We start from the raw sequence: 27193 nt of genomic DNA, 5'->3' as shown, positions 1-27193 counted from the left end.
GCGAATTTCTCTCTACAAAAATCAAATGATAAAAATGAGTTAAGTCACTATTTTATACCCTTTACTCTCTGTCAAGTACAAGAAGGACTTGATATTCATTCTTTCATTTTGCCCCTGTTACTCCTTGTTAAGTTCCTATTATTAATTTTAAAAGTGAGGATATCAAGACTTAGAGAATTTACTTGATTAGTGTTTTCGAGGCAAAGACCTTAAACTGGTGTGCTTTAAAGTCTATGGTATTAACTTTGTAACTCTGCCTCTCCTATGGCTGAATGCAGAAACCTAGTATTTATTGTGTCTTTAACATTTTAAAGTGATATGAAGCATAATTTTAATTGTCATTGCTAACTTTAAGATATGTTGCATGTTTCTCCTATGTTATTTTTGAAATTTATGCAAGTTTTTATAAGATTACCTTTCAGATTAATATAGTTTTCTAGTCAAAATATTTCCTAATTATTCTATCTTAAGTAGGATTAAAATTATATATTATTTTAATCGATTAAAACCCCCTAACTGGTTGACTATTCATAATCAAGTAGTTACCAATATCAAGATAGTGGTCTAAAGTTAGACATATTGAGCAAAGTACAGAAATAAACAAATACTAAAACCTTGAAAACTGATAGTCTTCAATTCATAGTGTTCAAAATTGCATATTTATATTCAGAAAATTAAAGTTAACTGATATTCTAATTATATGCAAACATCAATTCAAAATAAGCTATTTGCTTAAATAAAGGTATATCAAAACTCTATTACTCCCAAGGAACAAAAAAACCTCTTACATTTGCCTGGACAATCTTTGTTGAATATTAAGCCCAAAATTATAAGAATGAAAAGTTAAATTAGACTATAAAAGTTTTGCATAAAATAACCAAATATAACTGATGAGATTATAACCTATATAATGGGACAAAACATATGCAAGTCATATATTTGATAAGCATAAGATATGAAAAAATAAAGAACAGAAGCAAGAATGTCATGAAAAGTGATTAAAATGAGAAAGTGTAGATATTTTGTGATGAGGAAGTAAAAATATCCAGCAAATCAGACACATATACATACACACACAAACATACAAATTACTTTTGGCTAGTCTAAATTTTATAATGTTGTATTTCCAAATATATATTATAAATCTGCTCATTGTAGATTTAGGAACAAAATTCTGAGCAATATTAACTTAGTTTGACAATAATTTTTCAATTCTAGAAGTTTAAAAATAATAAATTCTTAATAAAAATAATGTGGCCAGGAAAACAGTTCATAATTTTGGGAATTTGGGCATTGTTTTTTTCCAGACTGCTTTCTGCTGCTTGTTGGGTGAAGTATTTTTAGGGTTTACAGAGACATTTTGGGGAAGGATCTTGTTCCATCAAAACACATTAGAAGGAATCCACAGGTTCTCGTCTTCTGTGGAAACAAAAGCAGAACCTTTTATTCCCCAAAGTAACATATTCTTAGACTCGACTTTTGGAATCAATATACCATATATATATATATATATATATATATATATATATATATATATATATATATATATAGGTTTAACTTAGCAGTCAAGAGAATAAAATGTCTCTCTGCAGTAAAGGAATTCAAAGACAGCACACTAATATTCATAATCTATGTGTATCTCCATCTTTAGGAAGCTTATTTTTAACTCTATTACTTTTTAATATTTATTTTATTATGTTGCCTCCTTTAATCTAGGACTGTCTGTAATCTTTTATATTACTTTTACTGTCTCTTTAAAGACTTTTATTTTTTGAAACTATCTTTTATGTAATTGTCCATACTCTTTTTCCTCTCTCTCAAGCCTGTTTATATTTTTAAACACTTTAGGACTCATCTAAAGGTTCATTTTTGTCTAAATCTGTCTTTAATGTGTATCTCTAATTCTTTTGTGATCACTGCTTTAAACTGTTAAGTAAACGTGGGTAGGACCAGAGTGCTTTGGTTGTTGGTTCCACCCTTCGTGGTCCATTTGCCATCAGCTGTGGGAGCCAAGTTTACCACCCCAACTCTGGGAAGCAATTGGCCCATGCTGACACCAAGTAACTTGTAGCACATTGCTCACAAAAACCCATTCAAGCTGGACCTCCCAAACGAGCCAGAGCTATTCTTGCCACCAGCACAAATTAGGAAGCCGTTTCTTTTCTTTACTTTTTTTTCTTTTTTCTTTTTCTTTTTTGGTTTTTCAAGACAGGATTTCTCAAGGAAGCTACTTCTTAAAGAAATCAAGCAGGTTTTGCTGCTAAGGCTGAGACAGGAAGCCTTCTCTTAAAGGAGCCACACCTTTGCTTGCTGTCAGCAAAGACTCTATCTGAAAACTTGTGGCTACCAAGAAGCTCCAATTGACTTGTATTTTTGTGGGTCTAGAAGTCCACTTATTTTTTTAAGCTTTATTATTAGGTCTTATGTGAATCCATGCTCTGGATGGCGGGCCTCATTCTGTAGACAGAGACAGCATTTTGCTTTCTGGCCACCCAGACCTGAATAAACACACAGAAACTACATTAATTACACACAATTTGGCCCATGTCTTCGGCATATTTCTAGCTAGTTCTTACATCTTAAATTACCACTTTTCTATTAATATTAACCCATGTAACAACACAAGGCTGTGGCATACCAGTAAGGTTTTGGCATCTGTCTCCTTTGGAAGCTATATAGATTCTCTGTGACTCCACATACTCTTTTAATATCTCTTTTCAGATTTCCTGCTTGGCTTTACTCTGTTAAACCATTGGCTGAAAGAGCTTTATTCATCATCCAATAAAAGGAATTCATATATAGAAGGGAATCCCACATCAAACTGAAAAGAAAAAAGGAAATATTTTTCCAATGTAGACAGCATGGTTGTTGCTTAGAAGTAAAGTTAGATAACATTTTTAAAAATATCATTTAAACAATGTGGATGTATTAAATATTTCATTTGACTTAAAATTGACCTTTGGCTTTAGTTTTTGAAAAAAAGTAGAGCATATAAGGACAGTTACAATAGCATTATTAGTTTTGATCTGCTGATTAGTGAACAATGCCCAGCAGATTGGATTTATCCTACTGGGAGTTTTTGTCAGCATTTAGGGAGTTTCAGTGTTCATCTCACAAACAGGATTGAAGATTGGAAGAGATAAATATTCCTCCAAACTGGGCTTTTTAAGAAAAATTGACACAGAAAGAACAATTTTTGATATCTTTGTTCCTTCACTTAAAATATTTTTCATGAAGATTTTTTCTTACATCCATAGGTAAGAGAAAATATTTTATTTTTACTTTCTTTTAAAAAAGTTAAATGGTGCCTGTATCAAATATAAATTTTTTCCCAACCTATTTAACATTATATGTGGAAATATCTTTTTAGGGGAATTTATCTAATAAATAGAAAACAAAGCAGTTCCAGCCGAACTATGGACTCACAGGTACCTGTTCGTGGACCAAATATTTGTTCCCTACCAAGAGGTTTTGTGAAGTCCTTGTAGGTAACCTCTATGCTATGCTTCTTCTTAATAATATGGGGGAGTTGAGATTTTTTGACTACTGAGCGCTATTGCATCATAGAAAACATCATACACTGTGGTGAAACTTGAACCAACAACTTTATAAACATGTATACAAATAATAGTAAGTCAAAGGTGGAAATGAGACTCATTGGTTCTGAAAATTTGAGTTCTGTATGCTTAATTAAGACAATGGAATAAATTGAAATTTATTTTAAAAATATTGTGGAATCCAAGTTAAGCCACTCAGAGATGTGTAACATCGAGGCAGTTATCTGCCTGTTTCCTCACCTGGTTCTTGGTTCACATGGTATTCCTGGAAGCATTAAGAAAGGAAGGGTCCATCACCCTGGTACATCAGTTACATTAGTAAATTTTTGGCATTTAACAATTATAAGATTATAATCTTACAATTTTTGAAGTTCAGATGCTTGATTCTTTAATGTCTTCACAAGCCTAATAAGACTATAAACAATTTCTTTTCTCTTTTCCCAGTAAGGAGCAAGAAGGCAACACTTCCCAGGACAGTGTCTGTTTCTGAGTGAAACAAAGGCCCTAATAACATTCTATGTAATGATCAAGTCCTCCATGTTTTTAATTCTTTAAAATTATTCTTAATTGATGTGATTGTTCTTTAATTCTGCATTCCAATAATTCTCCATAATTCTTTTGGTTTTTAACAATGGATCTTGGAAAAATTGCCTTCAGAAGACCACAGATATGAACATGAGTACTTTAGTTACATTCATAAGAAAATGATGAGATTAAAAAAATGAAAAAGGTATTGGTACAAATCTATTTGTCTAGTCTGGTAACAACCCATGTCTGTCTATTGTTTAGGCACTCATGCCTATTGTTTACAGTTGACCTGTTCTTGTTTAGTTTACCAATGCAGTGTTGTGTATACACAAACACATTATGTGCAGGATTCTGTGTATTTTGTCATTACAGAAATGTGATGCGATGGTGGTGTCTTCATTTCCCTTCTGCTTGACTTCTACTAGACATAGCTTAATTGTCTGGCTTATTGAACACATGAATACATATTGATCTTGTTTTTCTTCTCTCTCCATATATTAATAATAATAATAATAATAATAATAATAATTTGTTTTTGAATTTTGATCTTAATGATTTTCTTTTTAAAAAATAAATTTAACTTATTGTTTTTGTGTCTTCTTGGATGTTTTCTCTACTGGATGTATGTGTGCCCTCTGCCCTTAGAGGTCTGGGGAGATTTTTAGCTCCTAAGGAACTGGACTTACATATGGTTGTAAGTCATCGTGAAGGTGCTCAGAACTGAGCTAAGATCCTTTGGAACAGCAGATAGTGATCTTAACCACTCAGGCTGTTCCCCATGCCCTCTATTTCTTTCAATCTCACTGTTTTTCTTTGTAAGCATCTCAAACTTCAGCACTTAAAATGAATACAACTGCTGAAATATTAGCTTTTCTTTCTACTGTTTCTTTTGTAATATTTTCTATTCTGCCTTCACTTTGAAAAATCTCACTCAGGAAACTGAAAAGAACTTACTACTTTTTTTTTTACCATAATTTTGTTGAGAGAAAATAAAAAGGATGAGTTTGTGTCTCCTAAAGACATTTTATTATAAGTCTCGCTTGATTGCATGCGCCTTTAATCCCAGCATTCTGGAGACAGGCAAGTTGATCTGAGTTTGAGGCTAGCCTAGTCTGCATATTAGCACCAGGACAGCCTGGGCTACACAGATAAGCCCTGCCTCAATAAACAGAAACAAACAAACAAACAAAAATGACATTTTAATATAAAATATATCATGTATTTTTTCATTCTAAATTCTGTATACAATCTCTTTCTCTCTCACATACATATATGCAATTTATAATTTATTTGGGTATGCTTGAGAAGAGATAAATTACTGTTTATTGATCTATTATTTATTTTTCAGATAATTGGATATGGAAAATTTATATGTTAAAACTGTTCAGAAAGTATTTTCTGTTTCCGGCATGATTAAAAAGCAGAAACATGAGACCTTCCTATCTATTGACTGTGGAGTACCTGAAGCACGAGTGTGGTCTCAATTGATCCTATTGTTACTTAGTCTTAGTTACATTTAAAAAACTCTCCTCTCTCCTTTCAGTGAAAAGTCTGAGTGGGTGTGATGGAAGGAAACAGGACCCTGCTGACTGAATTTGTTCTCAGAGGAATAACAGATCGTCCAGAGCTGCAAGTCCCCCTGTTCCTGGTGTTCTTCTTCATCTATGTCATCACCATGGTGGGCAACCTTGGCTTAATCTTTCTCATCTGTAAAGATCCCCATCTTCATACTCCCATGTACCTTTTCCTTGGAAATTTAGCCCTTGCTGATGCCTGTTCTTCATCCTCTGTGACTCCTAAGATGCTTATGAAATTTATAAATAAGAATGACATGATATCCCTGGGTGAGTGTTTCTCCCAATTTTATTTTTTTTGTTCAAGTGCGACCGCGGAATGTTACCTCCTGGTAGCGATGGCCTATGACCGCTATGTAGCCATATGCAACCCTCTGCACTATGCAGTTATTATGTCCAATAGACTCTGTGTTAAGTTCATATGTGTGTCATATCTAATTGGACTTCTACATGCCTTACTTCATGTAGGAATGTTATTTAGGTTAACTTTTTGTAGTTCCAATATAATAGATCATTTCTACTGCGAAATCTTACCCCTCTATTCAATTTCATGCACTGACCCATCAATTAATGCATTGGTCATTTTCATTTTTGTTATCTTTATACAGGCAAGTACTTTTATGAGCATTATAGTTTCTTATATTCGTGTGCTTTTTGCTATCCTGAAAACAAAGTCTGAGAAAGGCAGAAGCAAAGCCTTCTCCACCTGCAGTGCCCATCTGGTGTCTGTTTCCTTGTTCTATGGCACCCTCTTTGTCATATACGTGCTCTCTGGATCTGACACACACAGTTTTCAGGGTAAAATGTATTCATTATTCTACACCATCATCATTCCTCTGTTGAACCCCTTTATTTACAGCCTTAGAAACAAAGAAGTTTTGGGTGCCTTGAGAAAGCTCACAAAATGATGACTTTTTCTGAAAACTTCAAGGTGTTTCCTTGCTCCAGATTCTTTCTTTTAAAGTTTATTATAATATTTGGCCCTGTACTTTGCACATAATAATTTTTTCACATATTGTTAGGTAATCAATAAAATGTAGACTAAAATCCCTGCATTACTGTTATTATTATTATTGTTATTATAAAATCAGTGGTCTTTAAAGAAAGATAAAGTGTAAATTGTTTTTGAACTCACAAAGAACATGAATTATTCTCAAATTATTATCATAAGAACAATAAATTTTTTCCTAATACATGTGTTTGTATATTATTGAAACAAATCTTTATGTGTATGGATTTGACTTCTATTTTTCACTTATTGATTATTTTTTGTTTTATACGGGAATGTGTTGCATATGATTGCATCACCCACTGTCCCCTCTCATCCTCCCTCCATACACCTGCTGATTGTCTTCTTATTGCCAAGTAGTGCCCCTCCCTACTCTTATGTCTTAGTTTATGAAGGCATTCCCCACAGCTGTCTGTTCATGATGCCATGGCCATGATGAATACAGTGGTAGTATTTCACAGAACTCCTCTTCTGCCTCTGGCTTTTACTTTCCTTCTGCCCTCCCTTCCATCTTGTTCTGTAGGCCTTACAGCAGGTGTTGTAGTTCTCTGATTCAGGACTGAGGACTCCAGAATTGCTTATTTTCAGCATTTTGACCAGGTTTTTTTTTTAAACTGTGGTTTTTTTGAAATTTCATTTATGAATACAATATTTGTACCATTTCCACTCCTCTGTCTTTTGCCTCCATTTTTCCTGTCACCTACATCTTCTCACAGTCAAAAGCTCTGTTTTGAATCTCTGCATTAATCATTAGTCTTATTCCTCCAGAATAAGAAGCTTCTCTAATCAAGGTTGAAAGCTGTACTACTCTAAGGCCAATAATAGGCCTATTTAGAATGCAATTGACCACATGTTCATTTAGCAAAATAAAAAGTAGTAACTCTTAACCCAGAGTACTTGTGACTCTCCCTAGCCAGGCATTTTGTTCATGTTCGTAGTACCAGGTATACATTTCCTTCCTTGGAATCTGTATAAGATCCAATCAGAAAGTCATTGATTAGCCCCTAATTAGCTATCATGATATCTGTGGGCACAAGTTGCCTGGCAGGCATCAGGGCTGTTAATGAGTGTTCTCCCTGTGTAGGCTCAGTATCACCTTCTGCTACTCTGAGGGCTAGAGCTACTCAACAAGCAAAGAGCTTCTAGCTTGGTTCCAGTCTGTTGGCTCGCTCTTCTGGATCAAGTGTGTAGTGCTTTCCTTAATAGAGTATTACCATGTAGTTTGGTAGACACCTAAGAAAAAATGCAACAACTTCTATTGCTTTGGGATTATCTGGAATCTCCATGGTTAACTCACGGAGAGTTATCCTAAACCTGACAATAAAGTTTCCTTAAACATCCATGGATTCTGGTATCAGAACTGATCAACACATCAGAGTGCCACAATTTAAAAAGAAACAAATTTCTTTTATTTTAATTACCTATGTTGTTAATATTGTTAGCTATCTGTCAAAGTAGTAGTTTTCCTTATTTACTCAACTAAAATTTATTATTTCAAATCATTTTAATTGCTTCTCTCTGATTTCCTGCAATGTGATTACATAATCTGTATACAATAGGAATATTTTATTTTTATAATAACTGAGTATTAATTACATACATCACACTGTATTTGATGGAGTCTTAATAAGAACAATATTGACAGCAACCCTGAATATCTACTCTAAATACTCAACATCAGACATCTGAATGTTTTGCATTTTTCTTCACTTTACAGTAAAACCTACTTGCCTTACATTGCTATTTTCTTTTTTTCAATTTCTTTTATTTATTTATTTATTTTTTAAATTTATTTATTTATTAAAGATTTCTGTCTCTTCCCCGCCACCGCCTCCCATTTCCCTCCCCCCCCAATTAAGTCCCCCCCCAGCCTGAAAAGCAATCAGGGTTCCCTGTCCTGTGGGAAGTCCAAGGACCACCCACCTCCATCCAGGTCTAGTAAGTTGAGCATCCAAACTGCCTAGGCTCCCACAAAGCCAGTGCGTGCAGTAGGATCAAAAACCCATTGCCATTGTTCTTGAGTTGTCAGCAGTCCTCATTGTCCGCTATGTTCAGAGAGTCCGGTTTTATCCCAGGCTTTTCCAGACCCAGGCCAGCTGGTCTTGGTGAGTTCCCAGTAGAACATCCCCATTGTCTCAGTGTGTGGGTGCACCCCTCGCGGTCCTGAGTTCCTTGCTCGTGCTCTCTCTCCTTCTGCTCCTCATTTGGACCTTGAGATTTCAGTCCTGTGCTCCAATGTGGGTCTCTGTCTCTGTCTCCTTTCATCGCTTGCTGAAGGTTAATATTCAGGAGGATGCCTATATTTTTTCTTTGGGTTTTCCTTATTTAGCTTCTCTAGGATCACTAATTATAGGCTCAATGTCCTTCGTTTATGGCTAGAAAGCAAATATGAGTGAGTACATCCCATGTTCCTCTTTTTGGGTCTGGTTTACCTCACTCAGGATAGTGTTTTCTATTTCCATCCATTTGCATGCAAAATTCGAGAAGTCATTGTTTTTTATTGCTGAGTAGTACTCCAATATGTATAAATTCCATACTTTTTTCATCCATTCTTCCATTGAAGGGCATCTAGGATGTTTCCAGGTTCTGGCTATCACAAACAATGCTGCTATGAACATCGTAGAGCATATACTTTTGTTGTATGATAGGGCCTCTCTTGGGTATATTCCCAAGAGTGGTATTGCTGGGTCCAGGGGTAAGTTGTTCCCGAATTTCCTGAGAAACCGCCACACTGCTTTCCAGAGTGGTTGCACAAGTTTGCATTCCCACCAGCAATGGATGAGGGTACCCCTTTCTCCACAACCTCTCCAACAAAGGCTATCATTGGTGTTTTTTATTTTAGCCATTCTGACAGGTGTAAGATGGTATCTTAAAGTTGTCTTGATTTGCATTTCCCTGATCGCTAAGGAAGTTGAGCATGACCTTAAGTGTCTTTTGGCCATTTGAAGTTCTTCTGTTGAGAGTTCTCTGTTCAGCTCAATGCCCCATTTTATAATTGGGTTGATTAGCCTTTTACGGTCTAGTTTCTTGAGTCTTTATATATTTTGGAGATCAGACCTTTGTCAGTTGCGGGGTTGGTGAAGATCTTCTCCCAGTTAGTGGGTTGCCTTTGTGTCTTAGCGACAGTGTCCTTTGCTTTACAGAAGCTTCTCAGTCTCAGGAGGTCCCATTTATTCAATGAGGTCCTTATACATTGCTATTTTCTATAACTCTTTTTAACTTTAGAACACACACACACACACACACACACACACACACACACACACACACACGATATATTTCATTCATCCCATCATCCATTTCCCCCCCATTCCTTTCTCTCTGGATACCATATTCTAACCTAGTTACCTCATAGCAGCAGGTTTCTATGTAGCTTTTTCATGCACCCATAGTTTTGGTTTACTCTCCTACAACCTTCACTTTCCCGCATCCCCACTTCCCCATCCCCATTTGTACCTTCCCACTACTGGTATTTCCTATTTTCATACTGTTTGTGTTTTACTGTCCTCACCAAGATCACACCCAATATCCCCACATCCTGTGGCTCCCCTCTTGTTTTCTGTCTTGTAAAGATACTGTCTCAACCTTAATCACACAAATAAAACAAATTCTCAAAAATAAGGTCATCAGTGAGGAGTAACACGCAGAGTTTGTGTACCTGAGTTACAGCACTTTCTATAATATTTTTAGTTCTACCCATTTTCTTATAATTTCCATATTTCATTTTCTTACAGATGAACTAAACGGAATTGAATTATGTATATATATACATATATATATATGTATATATATATATCTCACATGTTAGTTTTAGATGCATAACTTTTTGACTGTCTTGATTGATATTATTTCCCAGCTAGTGTACAGAGAGCAGCAATGATCATGGGTTTTCTGGTATCTGTATCAGAAAGTATAGAGTTACATTCACAGAGATAGTAGAGCTGGGTCTCATGATTTTTCTTTCAGCTATTTGAGAAACCTGTGTATGGCTGCCCTGGTTGGTGAACAAGTTAGAGTCTCTCAATGTGATCATGATGATTCCTTTTCCTCTATGTTGCATCAGCATTTCTTTTCTTTTTTATGTTATAATTCCACAAATTTAAGGCATAATGTTCTTTGTTCAAAATCCCTTTCATCATCCTCTCCTTTCTTTTCATTTCTTCTTAAGTTCATGCCCTACCTTTCTGGCATTTTGTGAGGGATAGAGTACTGAATTTAATTAGGAGAATAAATCAGAGGTTATTTAAATGACGACAGTAAATGAGTGGCTATGCTACTGGACAATATGACTGTATTCCACTTGCAACATTTAAATGCCTGTACTTCCTCTTAGAGTGAGGTCATGTGATCCATTTCTCCATTTATGACAGAGTTAATGATGTATGCAGTGCCATGTAGGTTTTGTGTGAGTAGTCACTATTTGTTTATTCATGCATGCAGTAGCCGTGTCATGCTCAGAAGATGACAATTTACATCACTCCTTCTAGTCTTTGGCTCTTATATTCTTTTTTTTCCTATAATTTTAAAATTTTATTTCAAAAACTATCTTTTCTCATTTTACATGCCACATCCATTTCCCATTCCCTCCTTTCCTCATCTCCCTCTCATTTACCCCCTCTTATACCCCCATCTTATCCCATATCCACTCCTTAGGGAGGGTAAGGCTTCCCATTAGGAGTCAACAAAGTCTAGCAAATTGCTTTGAGGCAGGACCAAATCCTGGCTCTTATATTCTTTTGGCTCCTCTTTAATGCTTCCTGACCTGAGGAGGGATGATTTAGGTATTGCATTTAAGGCTGAGAGAACTTAACAGTCACGTTTTCTCTGAGCATTGACTATTAAAACTTAAGTGTTGCTAACAGCAAACTGAAGTTTTTCTGACCAAGGTTGAAAGTAGCACTTAGGTATATGAATATAACGGACAACTTTCACCACACCTGTTTCCAAACTACAATTATTAGTAGGTTCTACCAGATTATCAGTGACCTCCCCAGTCATATGCTCTTGTCATATTTAAAGTGCCAGATATGAGTTCCTTTATGGAGTAGGTCTAAAATCAAATGAGAAAGGAGCTGTTTACCCTACATAACCATGCCACTATTGCACCAGAGGGCAGATTTTGCCTAGAAAGTAGGTATTATAGTTTAAATGGTTCACAGCCTGTTAAGATTATTAATGGATTTCTTTCCTGGTAACCTTCGTAGCATATTCCTGCATGAAGAAAGCTAGCCAGCAGGGAGTAAACTTTCCTGTAAGTTCAAGAATGATTTATCCATTTTCTGTGATCAAAGTATGTGCTGTCTTCAGCAATAAGAGCTTACTTTCTAACTCACAACAACAATGAAAATCAGAGTTTGTTCAGCTTATGAACACAGAAACATTTGTTTAATAACTCATGTCTACTGAAAGTAACATTGTATCTCCTGAAGGATATCAACATTCAAACTCCTTTCATAAGTTATATTTTTAACATTAGCCTATCAACTAGCATATAAGGTTTTTTACTCATTCTTGTGTTAAATATTATTGTATGTGTTTGTCAGTTTGCCTGTACATATGCATATGTACATGCCTTACATACATGAGGAGTACTTTGACATCAGAAGAGAGTTTTACAATCCCTAGAACTGGAGTTACAAGTGCTTGTGAGCCACTTTGTGAGTGCTGGGAACCAAACCTCTCCAATGTTCCCTACTTTTCTTTTTCAAGTTCTTAATTTTGATTTGCATTTCATCTTTTTTCTAATGGTATATAATAATAATCATAATAAAATATGGAAACATACAAATGTGTAGAAGGTAGGAGTCGCATGCATGAAAATATTACCTGGACCAGGAGATCAAAGTGATTTGTTTCTTTTGTGATTTTTTTACACATTTTTATTTTTTAAATGTTTTCAGATATCATATTTGAGTGAACCACAGTAAATTTCTTGGTTTCATATGTAAGAAATGATTAGACATATATATCATATGGTCAAATAAAAATTATTCTCAATGGCAGCAAGTGTGAAATAACCCACTAAACTTTTGCTAGATCCTCAAATCTCACAACGTTGGTTGAAAGTAGCAAATACTATGAGAAAAATTTATAATTGTCATAAAGAAAATTAATACACATATTCGCATATAATATATTTAATAATATAAATATTTTCTATGATGTATATCATGTTTTTTTTGTTCAGATTTAAGTTTTGAGAGAAAGCCAGTTATATCATCTGAGGAATCTCTTTGGAGTACACATTTCATTTTACTTTAATTGGCCTCTAATTTGGAAGTCTGAATGTGGTGATATTTTGTTTGTATAAATAAAGCTTGACTGAAGATAAGGTAATCATAGAGGTCTGGAAGTCTGCACAGACAGACAGGAAGTGATATGGCTGGGCATAGAGAGGAAGTGATAAGGTGGAAAGAGACAGGAATCAGTCTTTTTTTGACTGGGAAGTTAAATAGGTAAGGTGGCTGTTGTTTCACTCCATGTCCCTGATCTCTCAGCATTTTTCCTTATATCTGACTCCAGGCTTTTATTATTAAGACCTATTGGTGTTCAACTTAAAGGTGTGAATTCATGAAAAAGCTACTTACTTGTGGCTTTGCAGCCACCAGCCCAGGCTGGAGCTGCATATACGATTCCTGCCAGAGCTGCACGTAGGGTTCCCACAAGAACCACCACTCTGCCTGGCTAGGTTTTCTTTTATTTTGTCCTTAAGCTTCTAAGTTAGTTTAAGAATCCTTCATCTGGTGATGGATGGAGATAGAGACAGAGACCCACACTGGAGCACTGGACTGAGCTCCCAAGGTCCCAATGAGGAGCAGAAGGAGGGAGAACATGAGCAAAGAAGTCGGGACCACGAGGGGTGCACCCACCCACTGAGACAGTGGAGCTGATCTTTTGGGAGCTCACCAAGGCCAGCTGGACTGTGACTGAAAAAGCATGGGATTAACTGGACTCTCTGAACATGGCGAACAATGAGGGCTGATGAGACACCAAGGACAATGGCACGGGGTTTTGATCCTACTTAATGTGCTGGCTTTGTGGGAGCCTAGCCAGTTTGGATGTTCACCTTCCTAGATATGGACAGAGGGGGGAGGACCTAGGACTTACCACAGGGCAAAGAACCCTGACTGCTCTTTGGACTGGAGAGGGAGGGGGAGATGAGTGGGAGGAGGAGAAGAAGGGTGGGAGGAGGGGGAGAAGGGTGGGAGGAGGGGGAGGAAAATGGGAGGCTGGGAGGAGGTGGAAACTTGTTTTTTTTTCCTTTCTTTTCTCAATGAAAAAATAAATAAATTAAAAAAAGAATTTTTAATGTTGTTGCAGCATCTCTGCAATTAACTCCACAGGCCCCAAAGTATATAGGCACCTGGACTCCAAATGCCATAGGACTTATTGGTTCTAGACTGACTGTCTCTGCCTTCGGGCAGATGTGCTTTTTCTGCATAATCCTGTGTGCATTTTTTCAGATAGTGCTCTCTCTCTCCCTCTCCACTATGGCTTGTGGGTTTTCCCTATACCCCTTCTCCTTGGGCTGCCATTCTCAACTCAAAGCTACAGTATTTTCTCTAAGTTTATCAATTATTAATGGGTTAGACATTATTGATGTATTTATTGCCTGTATATACTATATATAGTTCTTGTGCTTATTGTATATAGTTTTTCTAATGCTAGTTATAATCCTTTTTAAATTTTTAGACAAAAAAGAAGAACTATGGTAACACCGTTTTTTTTTAAAAAAAGAAAGCAAATTATATTTTTATTATACATACCAATCCAAGTTCTCACTCCCTTCCCACCTCCCATTCCCTTTTCCTTTCTTCCTACTCACCCCCATCCACTCCTCAGAGAGGGTAAGGTACATTGCTTTGGGGAAGTGTCAAGGCTCTTCTTACTATATCTTGGCCGAGCAAGGTATCCATCCAAAGAGAAAGGGTTCCCAAAAAGACTACAAGCAGTAGGGATAAATCCTGTTGCCACTGCCAGTGGCCCCACAGTCAGCCTCAGCCATACAACTGTCACTTCACATTCAGAGCAACTATCTTGGTTCTATGCTGGTTCTTTCCCTGTCTGGCTGGAGTTGGTGAGCTTCCATTAACTCAGGTAAACTGTTTCAGTGGGTGTCACCACCATGGTTTTGACCTCTTTGATCATATATTCTCACTCTTCCCACTCTTCAACTGAACCATTTGAGCTCAGCCCAGTGCTCTGCTGCAGGTCTCTGCCTCTATTTCCATCAGTTGCTGGATAAAGTTTCTATAGTGACACTGAAGATATTCATCAATCTGACTATAGGGCAAGGCCAGTTTGGGCACCTTCTCCACTATTGCTTAAGGTCTTAGCTGGAGTCATCCCTTTGGAGTCTTGGGAACCTCTATAGAGCCAGGTTTCTTGCTGGCCCCATAATAAATCCCTCAATCAAGATATTACTTTCCTTGCTCCATCTCTGTCCTTCCTCCACATTGACTATCCCATTCCCTCAAGTTCTCACCCCTTCCCTTTTCCTCTCTTCTTCCCCTTCCACCTTCCCTTCCCCCTCAGCCCTATGTTCCCAATTTTGTCAGGTGATCTTTTTTATTTTGACTTTTCAGGTGGATCTATGTATGTTAATTTTTAAGGTTCTCCTTGTTACTTAGCTTCTCTAGGATCTTGAACAATAGGTTCAATATTTGTGTATAGCTAGTATCCACTTATGAGTGAGAACATACCATATTCATCTTTTTGGGTCTAGGTTACCTCACTCAGGATGGTGTTTTATAGTTCCATCCATTTCCATGCAAATTTCAAGGTGTCATTGTTATTTATTTATTTATTTACTGTTGAGCAATGTTATAATATGTATATGTACTACATTTTCTTTATCCATTCTTTGGTTGAAGGGCATCTAGGTTGTTTCCTTGGGTATTACAAATAATTTTGCCATGAAAATACTTGAACAAATGCCTTTGTAGTATGATTGAGCATCTTTTGGGCATATGCGCAAGAGTGGTGTTGCTAGATCCTGAGGTAGGTTGATTCCAAATTTTCTGAGAAGCCACTATATTGATTTCCAAAGAGGTTGTGCAAGTTTGCATCCCCACTAGCAATGAATGAGTGTCCCCCTTACTCTACATCCTCTCCAGTATAAGCTATCATTGGTGTTTTTGGATTCAGTCATTCTGACTGGTGTAAGATGGTATCTCAGATTTGTTTTGATTTGCATTTTATTTATTGTTGTTCTCAGAGACTGTGCTACTGGGTTTATATTTAGGAAGTGGTCTCCTATGTCCATGCATTGAAGTCTACTTCCTACTTTCTCTTCTATCAGGTTCAGTGTGGTTAGATTTATATTTAGGTATTTAATCCATTTGGACTTGAGTTTTGTTTATGGAGACAGATATGGATCTCTTTTCATTCTTCTACATGTTGACATCCAGTTATGCCAGCACCGTTTGTTGAAGATGCTTTCTTTTTTCCATTGTATAATTTTAGCTTCTTTGTCAAAAATCAGGTGTTTGAAGCTGTGTGGATTAATATCTGGGTCTTCAATAGAATTCCATTGGCCAAAGTCTTTGTTTTTATGGCAATACCAAGCTCTTTTCATTACTGTAGCTCTGTAATAGAACTTGATGACAGGGGTAGTGATGCCTTCAGAAGTTCCTTTATTGTACAGATGGTTTTGGCTTTCCTGTTTCTTTTTCCCATATGAAGTTGATTGTTTTACTTTTGAGGTCTGTGAAGAATTGTGTTGAGATTTTGATGGAGATTCCACTGAATCTATAGATTGCTTTGGGTAGGACTGACATTTTTATTATATTGATCCTACTGGTGATGCCTTTCTGTACAAGTAAAGCTTGTCTGAAGATAAGAGGGCAGAACTATGCACTAACTAACCAGAGAGATCTGGAGGTATGCTCAGATAGATGGGAAATGACATGGCTGGGCAGAGAAAGAGGAAATGATAAGGTGGGAGGAGATAGGAACTCAGTCTTCTTTCATCTGGGAAGTTGAGTAGATAAGGTGACTGTGGTTTGGCTCCTTTGCCTCTCTGATCTCTCAGCATTTCCCCCTCTGACTCCAGGTTTTTAGCAATACCCATTGGAACTCTTGCTACATAACTTGGAAATGTGAAAGAACAAAAGCTTATGTAAGACCAGTTACACTCATCTGTTAGTTTTTACTTGCTGATTATCGAGCAATGCCTAACAAATTGGCTTCATCTTTTAGGGTGTTCTTGATAGTATTGAGAGAGTTTTTTTTTTATTGATACAGAGTTGAAGATTGTAAGAAATAAAATGGTATTCTCTTTAAATTGTTATTCTTATAGAAAATTGATGTGAGATGGACAGTTATCACTGATACCCTTGTTCCTGCAGTGTAAGTATCTTCATGAAGATATCACTCCTGTGGCATCTGTGCCTATACACATTTCCATAGGTATTGGATGAAAAGGTAGCATTTTTATTTTACTGACAATTTAAACATTTGATCATTTCTATTCCAACAATTTCTCATAGTTTATATTAGAATATATTGAAATATGTTAATTTATATGAGAATATCTTTTCAGAGGATTATTTAACAAATGGAACATAAAACATTCCTGAAAATCTAAGTGAAATATTTTGTGTACTTTCTCTAAATTTCTATGTGCTCACAGCTTTGTGTTTATGGTCTAAAGATTTGAGATCTGTCATGTAGGTTTGTAGGCGTCCATGTGGTGAACGTCTATGCAATGATAGATAATTTATGGATATTATTCTGATATTATTAGGAGACACACAATCTTAAAGCCAACTCCCTGATCTTTGTGTGCTTACAAATCATATGCCTCTTCTCCTGCAATGTTTCTTGAGCCCTCATTATGGGAACATTTTCACAAAACCTTTATAACCGAAAAAATAAGGCTATGAAATTTTAAAATTAATTTTCATTTATTAATTAATTTTTTCATCCTGATCACAGTTTCCACTCCCTCTGTTCACTCCTCACAGTCCATTCCCTCAACTTCTCCTATTCTGCCAATCCCCCATTGACTCCTGTTGTGAGAATATGGTGTTGTACCCTGTATAGATTTGTTACTTGTATTTTAATAAGATACTGATTGGTCAGTAGCCAGGCAGGAAGTATAGGCAGAGTGACCAGAACAGGAGAATTGTGGGAAGAGGAAAGGCACAGTCTGGTAGTCTGCAGATATAACCTAGACATAGAGGAAGCAAGATGAGAATGCCTTGCTGATAAAAGGTACCAAGCCACATGGCTGACACAAACAAGAATTATGAGCTAATGTAGGATGTAAGAGTTAATAAGAAGTCTGAGGTACTAGGCCAACCAGTTTATGGTTAATGTAGACCTCTGTGTGTTTTTTGGGACTGAACAGCTGTGGGACCAGGTTAGATGGACACCTCTGTCAACACACTCCTCCTACTTTCTCTTCTGAAAAGTGCAGACCTCACATTGTATCATTCAGCCAAGCTATATCAATTTACAATAACTAGGTACAGCACCCCCTCTCCCACTGAGGATGGACAAGGCAACCCAGTATGAGGTAAGAGTGAGAAGCAGGTGTCAGAGTCAGAGACAGCCCCTGTTCTCACTGTTAGGAGTCCCATATGAGGAGCAAGTTGCACAACTGTTACATATATGCAGAGGGTATAGATCAGTCCCATTCACATTCCCTGGTAGGTGAGCCCCTATGTGCTCAAATCAGTTGATTCTTTGGTTTTCTTGTGGCCCTCTAGTGCTCACAATTAAGCCCATGAATTTTTAAGTTAAGACATTAGAAAATATGTCATTTATTTTTAAAGAAAGTATATATACATTCATAGCACTTTGTTTTTAACATATATATGAATACTATATACACAGTATATATAAATGGAAAGACATGGATAGGTAGAAGGAAGGAGATGACAGAATGAAAATGCTGTCAGTATTCACCAGTAATCAGTTTGATTGATGCAATTTGTTATTTTTATATCTTATGTATTTTCATTGCTTTAAACATTTTATGATATTTGATTATAGTAAGCGATGCTAAATTTGTTGCTTTTATATTTGAGAAATCTATTCATATAGGAAATATCATATTTCAATAAATTTTTTCTCAGTGGGAGAAAGGTGCAAACCAATCTATTCCACCATTGACTGAATCTGAATTAGTAACTGCTGGCTTTAATAGGAACATGCTATGAGAACACTTGACAATTGTCATAATGGTAAGTAATATTTATACTAGTATATTATATATGTATTAATAAAATATTTTCTAATCATTATAATATTGCTATTGATTAAAGATTAATATTGATGGTAAATCAATTCCACATAAAATATCTGAAGAATGTCAATGGAGTAAATACATTTATGTATAACTAAACTTTAATATTAGGGTTTTAGAAAGCAAGCAATCTTATGTAAGACTAATTACAATAGGTTAATTAGTAAGAATTAGCTGAATAATAAACAATGCCCAGCAGATTAGCACTATCCTATAGGGAGTTTTTGGTAGCATTGAGGGAGTTTTAGTATTGGACTTAAAAATAGGATTGAAAATGATAAGAAATAAATATCCTCTACAATTTTCTTTTGTTGTTTGAGAAAGCCAGTTATCACTGACACCCTTGTTCCTAAAGAAAGCTTCATGGAATCCATGCCTACAGCTGTTTTAATAAGAATTTGGTGAGAAAAAATATTTTATTGTCATATTTTTATTCAACCATTATTAGTCAAAGCTTGTCATAATGTGCCAATATATTTACAGAAATTATAATGTGGAAATATATTTTAGGGGAATTATCTCACAAATACAAAACATAGCATTCCTGCAAAGCTCAATGAACTATTTTGTTTACTTTTTAAAATCCCTGCGGACTCACAGCTATGGTTTTATACACAGAAGATCTGAACTCAATCATATGAGTTTCTTAGAGTCCATAGGTCAACTTCTGCTGGGATTCTTATGGAGTAAAATTACCCTTTCTGACTTTAGCTTTGAAAATTTCCATAGTCAAGATGAATTCTGGTTCCAGGAGGCATAGAACTCTGTGGCTTCTTACAGCATCTATGCCTGCTTCTTCACCTGGCCATTGGATTCCTTGGGGATGCTGAGAATATAAAGAAAGGAAGAGTCCCCCACAATATCAGCATCTGTTTCATTTTAAATGCTTGTAAAATGAAAAAAAAAAAAACAAAGATCATCTTAATTGTTTTTGAGGAATGACTGTGAATTGTGTGATAATTTTGACAAATATTAGCTGATTCTGCCATTGTGTTTCAGCATCCAATAATACTCTAAGCAAACTCAATCTTTTCTATTCTCAGTTAAGATGAAGGTGAACTATTTCTACATAGTAATTTTTCTATGTAACTGGAAGAGAGAAGCAAAAAGTGCCATGCGCAATTTTCTGTACATTATTTCAGTTCAATGTCATATTTTCATTGCCTCAAGATTATTTTTTGCATATTACCTTAAAAAGATCTCATTTTCCACTTCTTTAAACAAATAAAGCAAATGATTTGAGAAAAGTAGTTTTTTCAAGTATTTTCTTCAAGAATTGCTTCGGTTTTTTTTTTTTTTTATGGTTTTTCGAGACAGAGTTTCTCTGTAGCTTTGGTGCCTGTCCTGGAACTAGCTCTTGTAGACCAGGCTGGCCTCGAACTCCCAGAGATCCACCTGCCTCTGCCTCCAAGAATTGCTTCAAAATAATTCTTCACAGACTTGAGAATAGAGCTGTTAGCTAATTCTATTTGACTACTAAGATTCAAAAAAATAAAGTTCATATTGCTAAGAAACCCTTTAGGCTGGAATTGTCTTAATACTGCATTCTATTCATTGGATACTTAGACCCTAAAATCAGATATTTCAAGTGATCACTCCAATTTTAGATCAGTAATGCAAATACATAAACCACCTTATGCCCAAAAGTGTGCATATTATCATTACAGAAACATAGCAACGCAGTTCCAATTTGAATGCTCTCTCTGCTGTATTCTAGGATCTGGCACCACTGTCCTGATTGATTAAACTCATGGGTGTATGTGCCTTGGTGAAGTTTCATTCCTTGCATGTTATTTCTCTGATCATTGTAAATCAGGTAGTTTTATGTTTTACCTATTTGATTTGTTATATAAATGTAATGTTTATCATTTATGCCAGGGCAGATATTGGAGACACTGGTCATTCACTCTATGGTAATGTGTTCTGTGATTTTAAACAGAGCCTTTAATTACACAATCTCCTTCAAGGAAATTTAATACTTAGGAAATATTTAATACTTAGGAAACATTGCAACATTGTTAGAATCTTTTCAAAACTATGGACAATTCAAATATTAAAGACATTCTTAATTGATGGGGTATTTTCCACAAAGACATATTTAAATTTCATTTATTAAAACAATCATCAACATGTAAACAAGTTTTGTACACATGTGTGTATATGGGTTTTAACTTAAAACGAAAGTGCTTTTAACATCATGGATTAACATGTGTAGCAGGTTCATTTCTTACACTATAAAAATTATAATATTTTAATTCTATTGTCTTTACCTATAAAGAAATGAATTAATGATTCTTTACATGTATTTTGTTGAAAAAATACATGAAAAATTATCCTCAAAATTTGTGGTTGTTCTTACAAATGTATAGACAGGTAGAAAATATGAAAAGGATAGACATTGAAGAAATATTGCAAATTACTATCTTATTATCTGACATGTTCATATATTAGAATAATAGATATAATAATAGGTAATATCAAACACCAAAGCATAGTCCATTCTCTCAGATAAGAATACTTGAAAGTTATACATGGAAAGATAGTGGGATGATGCCATTTGAGAAGGTGAAAAGAACCATTAGAAGAGGGAGAGAAAATTGAGTATCAGCATTTCCAAAATCCATTTAAAACAACAATGAAAATGTTATTATATTAGGTAGTATTTCATGCCATGAGACTTTTCATTGTGAGCTTGTTTTGAATTATTAGGATAAAGTATATTTTGAACTTTTATTATTCTAATTTTTGTGTAAAAGTTATATAACATATGTACTAAAATAAAACACAATCAAAATGTAAAGTAAATTACAAATATTTATAATTATTAAGGGTAAGATGTATAATGTCAGGTAAATCAATGTCTATGGGCTTCTCAGGTATTTTTCAGATAATTGCATGTTTAAAATGCAGTGTCAAGATTGTTCAGAAATTATTCTGATTTCAGCAAGGTTTCAAAAGCAGAAACAGTACACTTCATTCTTGTTTATTAAGGAGATTTTGGCATGTACAATGTGAACTATAATACGATCCTCGTCTCAATGAGTCTTGGCCTTATATTTTTGTCTCATCTCTTTTCAGTGAGCAGCCTGAGGGGGTGTGATGGAAGGAAACAGGACCCTGCTGACTGAGTTTGTCCTCAGAGGAATAACAGATCGTCCAGAGCTGCAAGTCCCCCTGTTCCTGGTGTTCTTCTTCATCTATGTCATCACCTTGGTGGGCAACCTTGGCTTAATCTTTCTCATCTGTAAAGATCCCCATCTTCATACTCCCATGTACCTTTTCCTTGGAAATTTAGCCTTTACTGATGCCTGTACTTCATCCTCTGTGACTCCTAAGATGCTTATGAAATTTATAAATAAGAATGACATGATATCCCTGGGTGAGTGTTTCTCCCAATTTTATTTCTTTTGTTCAAGTGCGACCGCGGAATGTTACCTCCTGGTAGCAATGGCCTATGACCGCTATGTAGCCATATGCAACCCTCTGCACTATGTAGTTATAATGTCCAATAGACTCTGTGTTCAGTTCATATGTGTGTCATATCTAATTGGACTTCTACATGCCTTACTTCATGTAGCATTGTTGTTTAGGTTAACGTTTTGCAGTTCCAATATAATAGATCATTTCTTCTGTGATCTCATACCACTCTATTCAATTTCATGCACTGACCCATCAATTAATGCATTGGTCGCTTTCATTTTTGCTGTTTTTATACAAGTGAGTACTTTTATAAGCATTATTGTTTCTTATATCCGTGTGCTTTTTGCCATCCTGAAAACAAAGTCTGAGAAAGGCAGAAGCAAAGCCTTCTCCACTTGCAGTGCCCATCTGGTGTCTGTCTCTTTGTTCTATGGCACCCTCTTTGTCATATACGTGCTCTCTGGATCTGACACACACAGTTTTCAGGGTAAAATGTATTCATTGTTCTATACCATCATCATTCCTCTGTTGAACCCCTTTATTTACAGCCTTAGAAACAAAGAAGTTTTGGGTGCCTTGAGAAAGCTCTCAAAATGATGTTTAATTCCTGTAAACTTCAAGGTGTATTTTATCTCCAGATTCTCTCTTTTTAACTTCATCATAATATCTTGTGCTTGGCACATAATATGTATTGGTTTTTGTTACATATTGTTATGTAAAGCAATAAAATGTAGACTAAAATGCCTGTATTATTATTAATATTTCTACTATTATTATAAAAATAGTGGATTCCCTAAGGAAAATAGAGCATAAAGGAGAACATAAATTGTCCACAAATTAATGTTAATAAATTCTTTTCCTAATAATTGTGTCTGTATATTATTGGAGCATCATGTAAGGATTCTATTTTTTATTTATTGATTATTTCTTGTTTTATATATTAATGTGTTGCACATGATCATAGCACCCACTGTCCCCTTTTACCTTCCTCCAGTCATACCTGCTGATTCTCTCATTCCCAAGTAGTGCCCCTCCCTACTCTCCTGTCTTAGTTTACACAGAAATTCTCCAGTTGTTCATAATTGAAATGACCATGTTGAATACGGAACTTCCCCTCTTACTCTGGCTTTTACATTTCTTCTACCCATTTTATTTTTCCATCATGTTCCTTAGGCCTTGGAGTAGGTGTTATTGTTGTTCCATTTAGGACAGGGGACTCTAGAGTTGCTTATTATCAGCACTTAGGCATTTAAAAAATTATGTCTTTGGAAATTTCATATATGAATAAAGTGTTTATATCATTTCCACTCCTCTGTCATCCCCCTTCAACTTTTTCTGTCACCTATATCCTCTCTCCCTCAAAACCTCCATTTAGAGTCTCGGCATTAATCTCTGTCCTCCACAATAAGAAGCTTCCCTGATCAAGGCTGAAATCTGCACTATTGTATGGCTAATAATGCACCTGTTTAGAAAATAGTTTGGCCACATGTCCATTTAGCACAATAATAAGTAGTAATAAGTACCCACAGGACTTGTGACCTCCCTAGCCAGGTGCTTTTTATCATGTTTACTGCACTGGGTATACATTTCCTTCCTTGAAATGGGTATAAAATTCAATCAGTACATCATTGATTAGCCCTGAGGAGTCGCCTGGCACTGAATCAGTGGCCTTACTTCATGTAGGATTGTTATTTAGATTAACTTTTTGTAGTTCCAATAAAATAGACCATTTCTTCTGTGAGATCTTGCTACTCTATACAATTTCCTGCACTGACCCATTTGTTAATGCATTGCTCCTATTCATTTTTGCTGTTTTTACACAAGTGAGTACTTTTATGAGCATTATTGTTTCTTATATCCGTGTGCTTTTTGCCATCCTGAAAACAAAGTCTGAGAAGGGCAGAAGCAAAGCCTTCTCCACCTGCAGTGCCCATCTGGTGTCTGTTTCCTTGTTCTATGGCACCCTCTTTGTCATATACGTGCTCTCTGGATCTGACACAGACAGTTATCAGGGTAAATTGTATTCATTATTCTATACCATCTTCATTCCTCTGCTGAACCCCTTTATTTATAGCTTAAGAAACAAAGAAGTTCTGGGTGCCTTAAGAAAACTCACAAAATGATGACCTCTTCTGAAAATTTCAAGGTGTTTCTTCTCACCAGATTCTCTCTTTTTAACTTCATCATAATATCTGACCCTGTACTTTGTACATAATATAGATATTTTTACATATTTTTAAGTAAAGCAATAAAATGTAGGCTAATATGCATGTATTAGTATTATTATAAAAATAGTGAAGTTCTTAAGGAAAGATAGAGCATAAATTGTTTTTGAATTCCCACTCAAAGGAGAACATGAGTTATCTGTAAATTATTGTCTTCATAAGAATAAATAATTCTTTTGCTGATACATGCAATATCATATTATTAAAGCATGACTCAATGTATATGGATTCAACTTTTATTTTTTATTTACTGAATATTATTTATTTCATATATGAATGATCATAAGTATCTCCCAGTGTCCCCTCTCATCCTCCCCCCACACCTGCTGATTCTCTTCTTCCTGTCAAGTATTGCCCCTCCCTACTCTCATGTCTTTGTTTATGCATGCATACTTCAAAGACTCTGTTTATAATTGCAATGATCATGCTGAATACAGAGATTAGTTTTTCACAGAATCTTTTCTTTAAAATCTTTTTTTGGCTTGTACATTTTTTTCTGCTCATTCTTCCATCATGTTGCTTGCAGCAGGTGTTATAGTTGTCCCATTCAGGATTGACGACTCTAGGTAGAGATGCTTATTTTTAGCACTTTGGACAATTTTTTTAAAAAAGCTACATTTTTTGAAAATTTCATATATGAGTACAGTATTTATAGCAATTCTATTTCTCTGTCTTCGCCATCCAATTTTTTTCTGTCACCTACATCCTCTCACATTCAAAATCTCTGTTTTGAGTCTCTGCATTAATCATTGTCCTCCGCAGTAAGAAGCTTCTCTGATCAAGGCTCAATGTCTATGACTAATAATACACTTGTTTAGAAAGTAGTTTGACCACATGTCCATTTAGCACAATAATAAGCAGCAATTCCTACCCATAGAACTTGTGACCTTCATAGTCAGGTGCTTTTGGTCATTTTTACTGTACCAGGTATACATTTATTCCTTGGAGTCCATATAAGATCCAATCAGAAAGATGTTGATTAGCCCCCACCGGTCGTGCTGGCACTGAAACAGTGAGCACAAGCTTCCTGACAGGTATAAGGGCCATTGAGGAGTGTTCTTCCCGTGTAGCCTCAACAGCACCTTCTGGTACTCTGAAGGCTAGGGCTGCTCAGCAGGGAGAGAGCTTCTAGCTTGGTTCCAGTCTTTTGGCTCGCTATCTTGGGTCAAATGTGCAGTTCTTTCTGTAATAGATTATTACCATGTAGTTCTGGTAGGGCCCCAGGAGAAAATGCAACAACTTCTATTGCTTTGGGATTATCTGTGAGTTAGCTGTGGTGAGCTAACTCACAGAGAGTTATCCTGAACCTGACAATAATACTTTCCTTAAAACACCCATAGATTCTGGCATCAGAATTGACCAGCACAAATCAGAGTACCTCGATTTAAACTTCTTTGATAATAACCACCTATATTGTTAACACTTTAGCTAGCTCTCAAATTAGTTTTCCCTGTTGACTCCTCTAAAGCCTGATAGGTCAAATCTTGATTGTTTCTGTTTTATTTCCTGAAATGTCATTAAATAATCTGTATATAATAGGGAGTTTTTATTTTTATAATAACTATATAGTACTCACATTACACTATTTAGATGAAGTCTTAATAAAAACAATCCCAGCAGTAATCCTGATATTCCACTCTAAATACTAAGCATCAGATACCAGAATGTTTTTCACTTTTTTCATTTGGTAGTTGTTGACCTTGTTTCTGTTAAATACTATTGGCCTTATATTTAAAGTTTCTATGTCTTTTTAACTTAAGTTTTTTTGACACATCTATCATCTATCTATCTATCTATCTATCTATCTATCTATCTATCTATCTATCTATCATTCACCCCAAACCCACTTCTTCCCCCCTTCCTCTCTCATTGGATACTGCCTTCTTATCAAGTACCATAAAGCACCAGGTTTCTATGTAGCTCTTTCATGCTCCTATAATTTGGTTTACTTTCCCACAACCTTCACTTTCCTCCACCCCACTTTCCCATCCCCATTTGTACCTTCCCATTCTTGGTATCTCCTATTTTCATACTATTTGTGTTTTACTGTCCCCAAAAAGACTTCACCCCAAACCCCCACATCCTATGGCTTCTTTCTTGTTTTCTAGCCTGTGGAGATAATCTTAATGATACTCTTTCTTTTGCATTCTTTTTTTATTGATTTTTATTGAGCTCTACATTTTTTTTCTACTCCCCTTCCTGCCTCTCCCCTTCCCTTCAACCCTCTCCTAAGGTCCCCATGCTTCCAATTTACACAGGAGATCATGTCTTTTTCTACTTTCCATGTAGATTAGATCACTGTATGTCCCTCTCATTGTTGTCTAGGGTCTCTGGAATTGTGATTTGTGGGCTGGTTTTCTTTGCTTTGTCTCTAAAAACCACTTATGATTAGAATTATAGGCCAATCTCACTGATGAACATAGATGCAAAAATCTTCAACAAAATACTGGCAAACTGAATCCAAGAACACATTAGAAAAATTATCCATTATGATCAAGTAGGCTTCATCCCAGAGATGCAGGGCTGGTTTAACATACGAAAATCTATCAATGTAATCCATCATATAAATAAATGGAAAGAAAAAAAAACATATGATCATTTCATTAGATGCTGAAAAAGCATTTGAC

The 27193-nt window shown here is 35.7% G+C and overlaps 2 protein-coding genes across 2 annotated transcripts; both read left to right on the top strand.

The window, feature by feature from the left end:
- Positions 1 to 5646: 5646 nt before the first annotated feature.
- LOC142838169 (olfactory receptor 5AC1-like) lies at positions 5647 to 6567 on the top strand. The gene has a single exon (XM_075953520.1). The coding sequence runs from the start codon at positions 5650 to 5652 to the stop codon at positions 6565 to 6567; it is 918 nt and encodes a 305-aa protein (XP_075809635.1). The 5' UTR covers positions 5647 to 5649.
- Positions 6568 to 22020: 15453 nt separating this feature from the next.
- On the top strand, positions 22021 to 22938 carry LOC142838163 (olfactory receptor 5AC1-like). The gene has a single exon (XM_075953506.1). The coding sequence runs from the start codon at positions 22021 to 22023 to the stop codon at positions 22936 to 22938; it is 918 nt and encodes a 305-aa protein (XP_075809621.1).
- Positions 22939 to 27193: the final 4255 nt, after the last annotated feature.

The sequence above is a fragment of the Microtus pennsylvanicus genome, chromosome 1, assembly GCF_037038515.1.
Source record: "Microtus pennsylvanicus isolate mMicPen1 chromosome 1, mMicPen1.hap1, whole genome shotgun sequence".
NCBI lineage: Eukaryota > Metazoa > Chordata > Mammalia > Rodentia > Cricetidae > Microtus > Microtus pennsylvanicus.
Note: the sequence above shows the minus strand (reverse complement) of the source record. Positions and strands in the feature narration are given on the sequence as shown.